Source organism: Pseudopipra pipra, chromosome 1 (assembly GCF_036250125.1).
Source record: "Pseudopipra pipra isolate bDixPip1 chromosome 1, bDixPip1.hap1, whole genome shotgun sequence".
In the NCBI taxonomy this organism is placed as follows: domain Eukaryota; kingdom Metazoa; phylum Chordata; class Aves; order Passeriformes; family Pipridae; genus Pseudopipra; species Pseudopipra pipra.
The window spans coordinates 111,790,893-111,805,516 of record NC_087549.1 but is presented as its reverse complement, the minus strand read 5'-3'; the positions used below and the strand labels follow the sequence as shown (position 1 = coordinate 111,805,516).

General features: G+C 39.0%; 1 protein-coding gene across 3 annotated transcripts in view; it reads right to left on the bottom strand.

The window, feature by feature from the left end:
* The window catches only part of CPNE4 (copine 4), a 228,343-nt gene that overhangs the window by 102,961 nt on the left and 110,758 nt on the right, over positions 1 to 14,624 (bottom strand). For all 3 annotated transcript variants that reach the window (XM_064671603.1, XM_064671613.1, XM_064671592.1), the window contains exon 3: positions 10,558 to 10,737. In XM_064671603.1, coding sequence (XP_064527673.1) covers positions 10,558 to 10,737 — 180 coding nt within the window. The remainder of the gene's footprint in view (positions 1 to 10,557; positions 10,738 to 14,624) is intronic.

The following is a 14,624-nucleotide window of genomic DNA, read 5'->3' as shown; positions in this document are numbered from 1 at the left end:
TTCTTCTGAACACTGTCATAAAAAGCATTTTCTGACCTGATTGGCAGAGAGCAAGTACTAAACAACGATAACTTGAGGGCTAGGAAGCATTAATCTAAGTTCAGAGTTACAGTGATGGCTGAACTGGCAAGATGTCTTACAAGAATTTAATTTACTACAGGTCTTTCATTTGTCAGGAGTCTTTGGTTTGACTCCAATTTCAAAAACTCACAAATTAAAACTTCAGCTTCAGAGAAAAAAGGGTTTTGTCCAAAAGTGAAGTGTAGAAGTTCTTTCTAAAACACAAATGGTAGAATCCAGTTCAGCCCGAGTAAACCTCATTATATTTCCAGAACATGTATTTTCATGAGCATTTTATTAGAAACATGACCAATCAGTGAACAAATGGATGTAGAAACCTATCCTAGTCGAGGCTGGAATAGAGTTACTTTTTTTCTTAGTATCTGGTATAGCACTGTGTTTTGGATTCAGTATGAGAATAATGTTGATAAAAAACTGATGTTTTCGTTGTTGCTAAGTAGTGCTTACCCTAAATCAAGGACTTTTTAGTTTACCATGCTTTGCCAGTGAGGAGGTGCACAAAAAACCAGGAGGGGGGCTAGCCAGGCCAGCTGATTTGAACTTGCCACAGTGATATTTCATAGCATAGAACACCGTGTATACAGAGTATGATACTTCATACCATAGAACATTTCCCTATATAAACTGGGAAGAGTTGGCTGAGAGCTGTCAATCACTGCTAAGGAATGGGATGGGCATCAGTCAGCAGGTGGTGGGCAATTGTATTATGCATCTCCTGTTTCTCTTGGGTTTTATTTTTCTCTTTCTCTCCTTTTAATTACAGCTAATATTATCGTAATAATAATATCTTAATTTTTTTTAATTATTAAACTGCTCTTATCTCAATCCATAACGTTTACCTTTTTTTTCTGATTCTCTTCCCCACTGGGGCAGGGACAGGGCAAGGTGGGTGTGAGCAAGTGGCTGCATGGTGTTTAGTTGACAGCTGGGGTTAAAACACACCAGTCCTTTTTGGTGCTCAGTGTGGGGCTCTTAAAATAAGACCTCAGAGATTTCAGAGGTGAGACTAAGAGAAGTGAAGTTTATTTGCAGCTACAGACACATACAAACTACTACCCAGTTCTGGTCTAAGAGTGCCACATGTCCAATAAAACATATACTGAATATGTTTGCAAGGTGTGGAAATAGAACAGAATGTAAAAGCCACTGCTCTGTTTCTGAGAAGGATGTGCACATTAAGTTATTCCTATTTACTAAATGTGCAATCATTGCAACAGAACATCATCTTGATTAGTTTTCTGATCTCTGGTGCTAAGGGCTATCAGCTCTGTGGTAAGATGGGGGTGGGAAATTCCCTTAAAGATGATCTCAATTTGCCTTATTACAGGCAAGCCTACATAGGTTAAGGACAGGTCTGGACAGATGCTCAATATTGCTGTAATGAAATCTGGATTCACATCACCATTTGATCTTATTTCCAATTTAAAATATATAAAAGATGCTTTGCTTTTTTACTATTATTTTAAAAGTAAAAACAGATGCAAGACTCTTGATAAAAGTACCAAGGCGCTGACACCAGCTGTGTACCATGCACTGCTCAGCAGTGACTCAGAGACAAGGACTCTGATGAAGGTTTGCTCTCTCCTATGCCTGAGTCGTGACTAATCAGCACTGTGTAAGATGAGCTGTGAAATGCAATGACCCATTTTACCTGGCTTGTTTAAGAAACTTTTAAAATATATTTCTCTATGTGGTCCTTTCTTAACCAAATATAGGGATGAGTTTCAGTAATATCATACAGAATTCCCAACGTTCATAAATCAAGCTAATGAGAAGATTTCAATTTAGCTTTTTAACCAAATTATTTGAAAAGCATTGATTCGGCTTTGCAAGATGACAGAAGTCAAGTGTCTCAAATTCTTTATTGGGACTGGCCTCTTCTGAATATTGGACTTTCTTACAGGAACCCCAAATTTGGGTATTTAGACAGTCAGATTAAGCACAAATTTCCCTCCACAGTACACAGCTTGAAGAATTCTTTGTATCTCTTCCTTGCCAGCTGGGATTGCCAGACAAGTAGCTTTCATTTCCTAGCACTTCTATGTTAATTTCTCTCCCATATGCATTATTCCTGTTATATGGACTTGCACAGTTGCTTAACTTCCTTCTAGCCTTCTAGCCAACCTAACTCTCTCCAGGACTGCAAAGAGCACCAAGTTACATTTTAGTAGCATTTTTCCCTTGATCCAAATGCCTTTTACAGAGATTGAATCTTCATGATAAGATGCATTCAAGTGCCTGGAGAAGCAATCTCCCACCAGACAGTATGCCCTAGAGCCACGCTGATATATTAAGGAAAGAAAAATAGCAATCATACTCTTTCAAAAAAAAAAGTCTCTCTTGAAACTTTCACCAAGCCTTAAGTCGTGGTTGAACCCCAGCCAGCAGCTAAGCCTCACACAGTCACTCGTTTACTCCATCGCAGTGAGATAGGAGAGAGAATCAGAAGAGTAAAAGTGAAAAAAACTCCTGGGTTAAGGCAAAGACAGTTTAGTAGGTAAAGCAGTCAGGAGTTCAGTCACCTGCAGGAAAGCAGGGCTCCATCACATGTAACAGTTACTTGGGAAGACAAAACACCATCATTCTGAACCTCGCCCCTTTCCTTTTTCTTCCACCGGTTTTATAAGCTCAACATGACACCATATGTGGTATGGAATATCCCTTTGGCCAGTGGGGGTCAGCTGTCTCAGTTGTGTCCCCTCACAAATTCTTGTGCACCCCAAGCCCACTCCCTGGTGGCGGGGGATGAGAGGTGGGAAATGCCTTGACTCTGTGTAAATGCTGCTCAGCAATAACAAAAACATCCCTGTATTATCAACATTCTTCTCAGCACAAATCCAAAACAGAGCCCCATTCAAGCTACTACTAAAAAAATTAACTCTATCCCAGTCAAAACCCAGTTAAAAACAGTACACTTTCCAAAAATCTCCAAATTCTTCACCAGACATCTAAGTGTGCTCCAGTGGATGTTGAACCCTGATTAGCTCTGTGGCTTAATATGGTTTCTAACTCAACAAGCATTGTAGGGATTTCCAATATGGGAAAACAGCAAGAAATGGACATTGTTACTGTGGTGGGAAGGAAGCCATGGGAAAAGTAAGGAGGAGCAGTTCCCTAGGGCAGAAAGAGGAAGTTGAAGAAAGGACAAAAGGAACTAATGTTGCTAATAGGTAAAAATAATATAATACTGTAGGTAGCAGCAAGGACTCACAACCTAAATGAACAATTGCAGCCTATTGTGTAAAAGGTATAAAAAGCCTGCTTTCAGCATCATGCGAAGTCCGTGTCCCTAATTGCCACGAAGCATTACCTTCCCCTCCTACCCTGGACACTACTTCAATTTGTATCTTTCCAAATTGCAGTTGAACTACCTCTCTAGATGTATAATGACCACTGCAAGCTCTCAGGCTTGTCCATGGTTTTGGCATCATGTTAGCTTGTGCACCAGTGCTCAGCTTAAAGATCATGAACACTCCAGTTGCTTTTGGACTGCTAATCCACACATCTTTAGCTGTGATACTAACTATGATCATCTACTGAACCTCTCTGAGCTAATTTTCTCATCTCTTTTTTTTGCTCACACTCTACATGTGCTTCCCAAGTGGCATATTTCACTCAGCTATCAGCATCTTTATTTAAACATGGTACTACTTTGTTTACAGCAGTGTGTACCCATCCCTGTGCTGGCATTTGTCAGGTCAGCTTGGAAGGCCGTTCTACCCAAACCGCATTTCTCTGTGATATAATGACTTACAGTTCACAGTACCACAGATCTGCTTCCTCCTCTCTCCTTAAACCTCAAGCAAGGGCTAACTCTGTGCCCTGAAGCTGTCTTTTCCAAGCATTTGGCCTCAATTTTTAATTATGATTTAGTGTCTTAAGATGGGCTCAGTTAATACCCCAAACTGACAAGACTGGGTCTTCAACCTTACATCAGCTTTCCATATTTTCATTTTATTTTTCTCAGTTTAGAAAAATGAACAAACATTAGGGATTCTTCAGATTCCTCTAATACAGTGTCAGTTGTCCTTCTCCAGTTAAATTAACTAATAGCTATTGAAACAGTAAAGACTTCAAACCAACTTTAAAAGATGTCTGTCTCTACCTTACCATCATCCTCTTTGCACCCCGTTGCTTGCAGAGAGAGAATGAATGCTATTCATGCCTTCTTTGAGAGGAACTACTGTATTGGGTCTTTCAATCTCTTAGGTTGTGGTATTTTTGCTTGTACTGTGTTGTGCATTCCTTGGATTCAAAAAGTGAGACAAGTACTTGTGAAACTTCAGCCTCCAATTTCAGACTGCTCAGCATTGCACAGCAATCTGCCTTTCTAAAGCAATAGTTGGCTTGAGTAAGATTTCCAGAGCCTCCTGAAGTTACATCTTATTTAATTGTTTGCTACTAAAGGTGCTAAAATGCACAGTTGGCCTAACCTAAAACATCTTTTATCTGAGTTCTGTTCCTTTCTTGACAAGCATTTGCTATCTGGCCAAGCTGGGGCAGAGATTTTAAAATATACAATTAAAATTACTTACCTGTGCTCAGAAAAATCATTTTTATCCTTGATGCATAGGAAGAGAAGGATTCTGTGGCATCTAAAACTCAGGACATAACCATATCAAATGTATTTACCAGTTATGCTATGTACTCTCTTAAGGTCTCCTCTTTTAACATAGAAGTAAGTACAACCCTTAAAGCACCTTTTTCACAGCTATGAGGTCTCCCAAATGAAGGACTGCAATACTTTCATGATATTGGTCTAAGTAGAATGATACAACCAGAGTGACTAGACAAATGATTGGAGAGTTAATGTTTATCAAAAGAATCTTGGAGCTTTGTAAATTAAAATATTAGTGCACTCTTACTATAATCCGTTCAAGTCAAATACTGTAAGCTTCTAAACACTCACAGATAAAATATTAGACCTTAATGACATTTCACCCATGTAAGTAAATAATAAAAGACCAATTTAAGCGTAGGCAGCAGAACTGAAGTAGCTCTGGCTCACAGTGTAAAAACTCTCTCTCGTTCTTCACGCATTCGTCCTTAGCCTGTTTTTTGAAAAAGCAAGATTTGTACAACTCTGATGTGCTCATGTTTGTCTTGCTATCTATCCCCCAGCTGCTTTTGAACCCACCTAATATTTTCCATTAATGGTGGCAGTTAGTCACAGATGCATCAAGCACAGTACACTTCAACATAAAGAGAGACCAGATAGTACGTAAATGCCAGTGACCTTAGTTCACTCTGGTGGAAAAAAGGTTTGGGGGATGAGTCACAGATACCAAGAAATCCCTTCAAGAGAACTAGTTCAGATGTACAGGTCAATAGCCAAGGAATTTTCATTCTAACTGTTCACAGAATTCCTGTTTCTTGGTAGAGCCAGTTTTAGTGTTATAATCATCCTCTCTGTACATATGATTCTTTCTGTACAGCACACCCCTCTCCAAGATTTCTTTTGTTCACAACACTACTGTTCAGCTCACAGTCTATTTACAGCTGAATTATACCTCTCCCTGTCTTTGTGAAACCTGAACCTGAAAATAGTCAATTGAAACAGAAGACTGAGAAAAAAAGATATCTCTATTACAAGAGGCTTAATGTTATTACAGGAAATAGCTTATCAATAGCATAAAAAGTCACTGAATTTAATTAGTATGCAGAGTAGCAGCCCCTTTAGAATTAGTCATAATAATAACTCATTATAATAGCAAACTAAATTTTAAAGTATTTTTCTAAAGACGGCAACAGTAATTCATACAAAAAGATAAAGCATATAAAAACAAAGCAGTACAAACTGTACAAGTAATTCCATTAACTTTGGTAAAATTCATCTAGAACTGAAAATCTTACAGCTTCAAAGAGGTTGCAGTGGCAAACCACGACTTTTCTGGGGATAACTGAGGTGTTGAAAGGGTTTGGTAAGGTTAGGGAGAGTGCTGCATTCATGAGTTGTTTGTGCTCTGAGTCAGCCCTGGTAGAAAATAACATTCACATCTGATAAAGTACACTATTCATCCCACTAATGAATAGAGCAACTTCATTTGGAGGAGATCAAAGGCCAAGTATTTAAAGGTACCCAGATGTCTAAGGAGGCATACAGACACCTAATGAGATTTAGGAATTCAAATACTTCGAAAAAAACTGGTCCTATGTCTTTTGCACAGAAGCAGTTGACAGTCTATTAAACAAATATTCTCATACAGACTACTTCAGTTTAATTAATTCAGGTGCAATCATGGATCTTTTAGCCTTTCTCTAATTCAAGAGCAACGAGATTTGCAGTTGCTGAAACTGAACTAATAATCAGTCAGCATTTTCAAGTGCATAATCTGCTAATGGCATATATTATCAAAAGCACACAAGAAACAATTATACTCATTACTGAGAAGGAAGATTTCCAATCTAATTCGTACACAAGTGTGTGTATGGGTAATATTAAATCTCAAAATAATACTTGAAAAGGTTCTTGACAGGAAAAAATTTACAACTCTGCGGTTTTCTTCTGCTACTAGTTGAGTAAGGGAGTAATGACATTTTAACACATCTGTAAATTAAAAGAAACTAAATAAGGAATAGAATCCCGAATCCGAAAATGGCAAGGATTAGCTGCGGTAAGTACTGAAAGAAAAGCCACAAAGGCTACGCCGACAAAATATGTCACAGAGAATAACCCAGCCCACAAAGCTGGGGTGATTCACAGCATTTAAGAAATAACAACTTTACTGGTTCCCATAATTTAATGACATTGCAGGCACAGCTGAGCAGTAATCAAGAATGTCTTGGCAACATGAGTTTGTTTGGTTCTCATCAGAAAATGTTTATTCATTGAAATAATTTTTGTGAATTCTTATAGAATAGATTAAAACTTCAGGGTGAAACTTCAGAGGAAAAAGTCTTTCTAAGCCATCCTCCTGACATGTCATTCCTGTGTGGTTAAGTAGTTAACTTTGGCTATTAGAAAGTTTGCGCCCTTACTGTACTAAATGATGCAATTTTAATGTTCTGTAAATTTTATGGAATATGAAACCAAACAATTCCAATAAGAGAGCTTTAGAAGCTCAGAACATATTAAGGCACTAACACATTAGATGGTCTTTAAGGCCGCTTCCAACCAAGACTCTTCCAGGATTCTATGAATCTAATTTCACAAATATGCTTCCAATTAAGAATAATCTTTGTGAGGTTACAAGAACAACACAGTATAATTTCCTTGCTTAAATAGCTACCATATGACTGTACAACTTAATTGCTAAAACCAGTATTATTAGATATTAGTTTTATGCAGTTACTCAGAAATTAACTCTAAGATGGAAAATAATAACATTTTTTTAAACGTATAGGTTTTAGTTATGCGCTTTAGCCTACCTTTTAACAACGTCACTTTACTTAAGCAGTACAGCACGGTCAGCTTAATTGCTTGGAGTATGGTACATTTCTTGATGTAAAGTTCCTTAAGAAACTTCATTTTATAAACAACTTATAATTGCAGACCATTATTTTAAGATTTTGCTACTAACTGAGGAAAATTTGTCTGCACTTTCAACTTCACTACCTTCTGTAATATTTTAGGGTTTTTTTGATCTGGCTGTCATTCCAACTATACAGAACATATTTGTTAACATTCTGCCAAACTGCACATTGCCAGGAAACTCATGAAGCTGGAAAACTGGAATGTAGAAAGAGCCTTTCTGAGTGGAAGCAACAGACTTTTAGTACTTAACAACACACAAAAAAGGTTTCCCCCAAACACCTCACACCAAATGTCCTCCTGTCAAACCCTTCAAGAGATAATCTCCTATTGTTTTATTTGAAAAGGCAACTTTTGAACATGATGGACAAGATAAATCACTTCAAGGAAATGTCTCTATTTAGGACACTAACGTTTTCCTAATTATACCCAGCAGGCATCTATCCACAACCATTTATTCTACTGTGTTTAAATGCTGTGGCATAGGAAATGCCTGTCGATGCATTTACTCTTCGCATCCAGGTATAACTGACTGCATGCCAGGATGCTTTTAACCACAGTATTTACGAGTAGAGGCACAGAATTGAATTGTCATGGCAAGAGCAACAGAACTAAATCTTGCTGCACATGTAGTGGGATGTCATCAGAGTGTACTGGTTCAGGATCTAACAAGTCACTGCTCGCTATCACACAGATTTATTTGAGTATTTGGGAGGAGATTACTGACACCTTCCAAATTAATGCATTTCTCCATTGTTTGCATCCAAGACCCCAAATTTCCAACACACTTGTACCCATCTGGTAGGTTATATGTACGATTGAGATCAGAAGAAAGAAAACTCACTCCTCTCTGTCCGCTTACTTTATAACTACGCTATTGCCTTTCCCAGCATTTATTATTCCTATTAATTTTGTTTTAGGTAAGAGTATTACATGATTTGGACAAACATGTAGGTTTACTTCATATCAAAGTGATGATCTATAAACAGGTACAGGTAGCAGTGAATCTCTTATAGATCAGTTATTACCTAGAAGAGAGCATAGAAGTTGGCACTTACGGAGAGGTGGGAGGGGAGTCAGTTTTTCAGACTATGCCCAAAAATCAACAGCCTTCCTTGATGTCTCAGATAAGGTCTACTTGAACTGGGAAAGTGAATTTAGAGACACTTTGACATAAAATCCTGTTTTATTCAGGCATTAGGGTGATGTAGAACAACAAATTTATGTCAAATTTATCTCAAGAAAAGCCATGGCTCTATTATCATCATGAAAAAAATATGCTGTAATTACACCAAACAGCTAACCATGAGCGTAAGCTCTGTATGTACAGACTATCTTGCAGGATTTTCAATGCTGGCTTTACTTGAATGACAATTCCAGTGTTACTATTTTTATATCAGTTGAGGAATCATATAAAGGTAATAAACTAGAAAAGGAGGGGAAGGAACACCACAAAAAAGGTTTAATATGAGATCAGAGTCCTCCAGGCTACATTACTGTGAATAGAATTCACACTGTTATTATTTTTGCCTGGTTACCATTAAAATTACACTGCAACCAACCCAGCTGTGTGCTATTTATAGAGATCAAATCATTATAAAGACATTTATGCTACAGGCAGCAGCAACGACATTTTTCCCTCCCTTCATTTTCAAGCCAATTAAGAGAGAAGAACATTATAATAACATTTTTCTTTGTTTCCCATTCTCTTTGGTCTTATAGGATAGCTTATTTTCATTAAGACACAAGAATTCTGTCAAAAGGAACAGACTTTACAGAGCACTGTAAATACCCTAAATACCAACATCTTCATATTGAGCTTTCAATTTAGTAAATGCATATATTTCATACTATTTCTCTCACTGGGAGAGCTTTTCCTCATTCAGCGTTTGCCCAATAGCTCTGGGGGAAAAAATCAGTGACTCATGTGCGTGAGGCTGAGGTAGAAACAACAAGAGGTGAGAAAACAGGAAAAAACAGCTTTGCAGCATTTTCCATGACAAACTACTCTGTTCAGAATACAAACTTCTGTGGAAGCACTGCAAAGCGTAATCTAAACAAAAGCACTGCCTGCTCTCATCACACAAGCTGGAGATTGCATGATGGAGGGCGCAGAGAGCAAATTTACACTCAGTTCAGTGAAACTGAGACCATCCTTGGCATTGAGATTATGGACAAAGCAGAAATCTGTGTTATGAAACACTGCATGACAAAAATGCTGCCAGTTAGAAATAAACTGTGATACCTGGGACACTGTAGTGTGCTACCAGTCAGCAGTATGGGAACTCACTACAGACCTGGCTCTGATGACCTCTAAATATCAATACTGTGAGTTGGACTTCTCACCTTTAAACTTAGCAATTTAAAAAGTTAGCTATCTATCCTAAACCAGCTGTCTAGACTCTCCCAACAACTGATGAGGAAAGACAGGTATCTCCTGAAGACAATTTATCCTAATCTGTGATGGCTCTCTCAGGTAGAACAAATCAGGTGTTGGAACTGTCTGTTTCTCTCCACTGAACTAAAGATGGAAATCAGAAGAGTAACTTAGTCTAGACACCTAACTTCAGGATGACTGAGAGTCAGAGAAATGAATCCAACCCTATTTCTCTATTTGCCACATCACCAGGCACTACCCTCTGTGAATAAATGGTATTTTTAAGTGTTCCTTGGACTTGGAACTTGCTAAATCCCATATAATGTTAGGAACAGTGACTTTCTCCCAGATCAGTCTATTTTCCAACACCAGTCTAATGAGCATGGGCTTTTACTGTCCAGAGCCGACCAGTGATGTTCTGTTTCCTATAAGCACTGGCTCACTTGAAGCTGTACTACAGCAGTAAATCAAACCACCAGAAGTTCTTAATTATCCTGTTCAAAGCACCAGTTAAGAACTTTGTCACGAATGAAAAACCTCACCCATCAGTCATTTACCAAAGCAATATATTTAACATATATACAACAAAAGAAGAGGGTCAAGGGCAGAAAATGGCAGCGACACTTACTTGTCCAAGAGTGCACTCCATGCCACCAAGAAAATCCGCTTCCTTCAGCCCATTGTGGTTGCTGCTAATGTCATGCACTTCAAACCGCAGCCGCTGCACTTCTTCAAAATAGAAGTCCACTGTGAACAGCTTGGAGAAGACAGGATTTATACAGGTCCGAATCACTTCTGTCCTGTCAACCTGCCAAATCAAAAAGAGGTCATATGAGTGGTTTCTCAGTGACGGACGATCAGGAGCTTCTCAAATACACTTTCCGCGTTTATCAAGACTGACAGCTGTGACTACGGCCACAGATACTACTGTTTGCATTGTCAGCAGCAGTTGCCATTTCTGTGCAGGGCTGGCCACCAACACAAGGTAAGGCCAATTTCCCTTGCCTCGCCCTTCCAGCAAGCCTTTGGCAGATACTGGTAGGAACATGGGGCACAGTGAGCAGCCTCCTTTGCAGGGTGAGCAACAATTGCCCCACCAATTGGGCACATACTGGATCAGTCTGGTGGCAAGTCAGGAGCTGTGCATAGGCAAAATGACTGTCCTGTGCTAGACTAATAACTGGGAAATAAGCTGTAGAATAACTATAAATTTAACATCTCCAGCAGTACCCATCCATCAGTACAAAACAGCAGCAGAGCGAGAGTTTTACCGAACTAAATGGAAAAGCAAGCAAAGCCCCCAGTAATTACTCATTTTGGACAACTTGCATGATTAAGGAGTGCAGAACAGGATCCACAGCAACAACTTTTCTTATAGAATACATCAATTTTTTCATCCCCCTAAGTTGCATCACAAGAATCTGATGGATTATATACTGCTTTTACCTAACTGAGCCTTAAAACTGCTAAAGAAACACCATCAATTCTATATTGTTATTTCTTAAAAAAAGTGCTCATAGAGTACTTTCTAGTTCTCTTAAAATGTATTACTTGGGTTTCCTATTTTTGAAGTAGGCCTTTGCTACCTTTCATTATGATGCATCATTGGTGACACCGTAAGCAATGAAGCAATTTCCTTTTTTCCATTCTCTTTGCCCTGGCACAGAAAAAAACTTAATAATTCTGTAAGATTAAAGGAACTGATCCTGAAATGAAAGAGGTGGCTGGTGCACCATGGAACAGGCAAATTAAATTGCTCAGAGGAGGAGTGATGAGATCTTTTGTCTGATTCCTGATCAGGAACATCTGTTGTGCAAAAAATGACAGCTGCTTTCTTCACTTTTCAGAGTTTATAATGCATTAGTCTTGCTAGTAGTTATCGGCAAGGACACAAAGAGTCAAGCAAATCAAAAGCATGGGAAAAAATGAACAGCTCCTGGTAGCACAGACTGATTTTAGTGCTCATCAAAGGTGTCAGATTGACAGCTCTGACAGCTGAAATCCTTTAGCTAATCATCAAACAGATGCTACCAGTCACTAAATAGACGCAAACCAGTGCTACCATTGCTGTCTTCTCACATAGCTGTGTCAATGTGCTCTGACTATGCCAAGGTGAGACCACCACAAAAATGAAAACAGCCTTACTTACAAATTCAATTCTTAATCTCTTCACTTAGACTAGCTAAATATGATGGTTTTGATAGCAGTGATGCAAAGCATAATAAGAACATAACATAAGGTGAGAAAAGATACCAGCTACCTTCATTCAGATGCTGGTCTATCTCAAAAAATTTTTGTTATCTCCACTTGCAATCAGTATGACTTCAAATCACTATTACTGCTGCAACATGAATTTTTTTCTTATGTCAGATGACTAACCAGTTCAATGGGATGTCCCTGAGATCTCTTCTAAGCGGAAAGTGATTTGATTCGCTTGCAGAAGAGTGGTCATCTCATGAACTAGTGCATCAGCAGATCCAATAATCCAAACATTTAAATAATCAATTTTAAATCTTTCTTCGTAGCCACAGCAGTCTCCTAAACTCATTCCTTGTAATTGTATATATAGTTATGGCATCATTTTAATTGTTTCACTGGTACAGCAGATCTCCTCAGGCAGTAACTGAAGTTTCTGTTATTGTTTCACCTCAGCTCTTCCTTGCTGCTGGAATATGGGGAAAGGGTTCTCCACTGTGAAATACTGCATGATTTACACTTGTGCCCAACTCAGGTTAAATACGTGACTGTTCAGGGGAGTGAAGCACCTGAAAACGGAGGCACAGGTCTGCACAAAGGGACATTAAGAATTTCAGTCTCACATAGCGATAAGACATTGCTTGCTTTTTCCAGCCTGTGATTGACTGATATCTTTCCTTTGACAGACACTGTACTAAAATATAGCCATTTCACTGAATTTCCTCAGTTTTTCCACATTATTGAGATGATACATCAAGCATGTCACAGCATGGGATTATGTGAGAAAAATGTATATCGAAAGAAGCAATGCCAACAGCTCCACAAGCAATATAAAATTCTCAGCTGTCAGCACCACGCAATAGCATTAACTCTATTAGTCTACCTTGTCTCCAGTCTGCTTTGTCAGTGTATTTCATAGTTACCCTACTTGGCTAGAAAGTCTGGAAAGCTTCCTCAGCATGGGAAGCCTGGCTCCATTTCCCCTCTTTGATTACTGTGCAGCAGGGCTAAGCACTGATAACCAGCTAGAGTGACTCATGATGAAGAAGCAGTGGTGAATGGAATAGTTCAATAAATTCCCTAACTGTCATGGAACACTCCAGGTTAGAAGATGCTATATAAATGAAAGGTATAATCTCCGTTTTACTTCGGTCACATATTAGAGGCTGTTCTTTCTTGAGTGTTACTGCTCTCATACTCAACTGTAAAGCCTTAATATTCTCTTTAGAAATGCTGGATGAGCATGAAACCTTAATGAAAACTGGTGAGAATACTATTGCTATGTGCAGTTCATGCTGATAAAGATCAAAGAGGTCATGATCTACCGTGCTGCAGACACTTAAAAAGAAAACCAACAAAAAAACCTGACTTGCTTTTGACCACAACAACTTATCCCAATATCTGCAAGGCCTGTTTAATTTCCATGTTCCATGCTAACCTGAAGGAGAGGTTCATAGCAGTCTGACAAGATGTCAGCCTCAAGTCATATGCCCTTAATCCTGTTGTCACCCAAAATCAGTAACAGCACTTCCACATGCATGGATGATGAAAATACAGTTCAGCTTTGCCCAGCCTCATTAAATTGAACATTCAGGAAGTTAGAACTTCTCAGCATTAATGCTCTCCAAAACACAACAAGGAACACCAGCAACCACAGTAAATCCTCAATACCTTTGCAGAAGACAGCTTTTAAGTCAAACAACAGTATGTTAGAAGCAGGTGAAATTTACACTATTGGTCTTGCAGAAAACACCAAACTCTTGGGCAATCTAATCCCGCAGACAGGTAGATTTTTCAACAGGACATGGACAGGGGTCATGCCAATAACTTTAGGATTTGCTGATGCCTGATATATGAACCATCTGTTATTTCTGGACTTAACTAGAACAAGGAATTTCTCCAATTTATTAAATCAGAACAAATTTTCAGAAGAAACAATTGACAGTTACACGCACCTTTGGGCAGTGTCAAGAGGTAAAACTGACCTTAAAAAGCGCAGTGGTCATCTGACACCACCATCTGAACATCTGTTTCATGATGCAGCTTCACCTGCACTTTCCCTTCAAGGACAATTTATACAGAGAAAAGGACTTGCATCTTCACCTCCTGGGATGGACTCACGCTGCTTTCCCTCTTCATCTCTTTAGGTCCTTGTCACTTCACAGAAGGTGGCACCCTGCTGAGCAGCCAGGATTACTTGGCAGGCCCATCTGGAAGCAGCCACCCTTTGAGCTTCCCCTTGGGGAACTATGAATGACACACAGACACCAAAGCTGGCATCCACAGAGTAAAGCTCCATCTCAACAGCAGGAATTAAAATACGGAAAAGAAAAGGGCTTCTTGCTTTGGGCCTTCTGAATCCTCTTGTCAAACCTGTAGGAAGTTGGAAGCTGGGTCTGAAAGTTGTTTTCTCCCTGTACTCCTCACATGGATGGACAGTTAGCAAAAATGTTTGCCTGTTTCCCTGTTTGCCCACCATCACTGCTGAAGAGCTGCAAA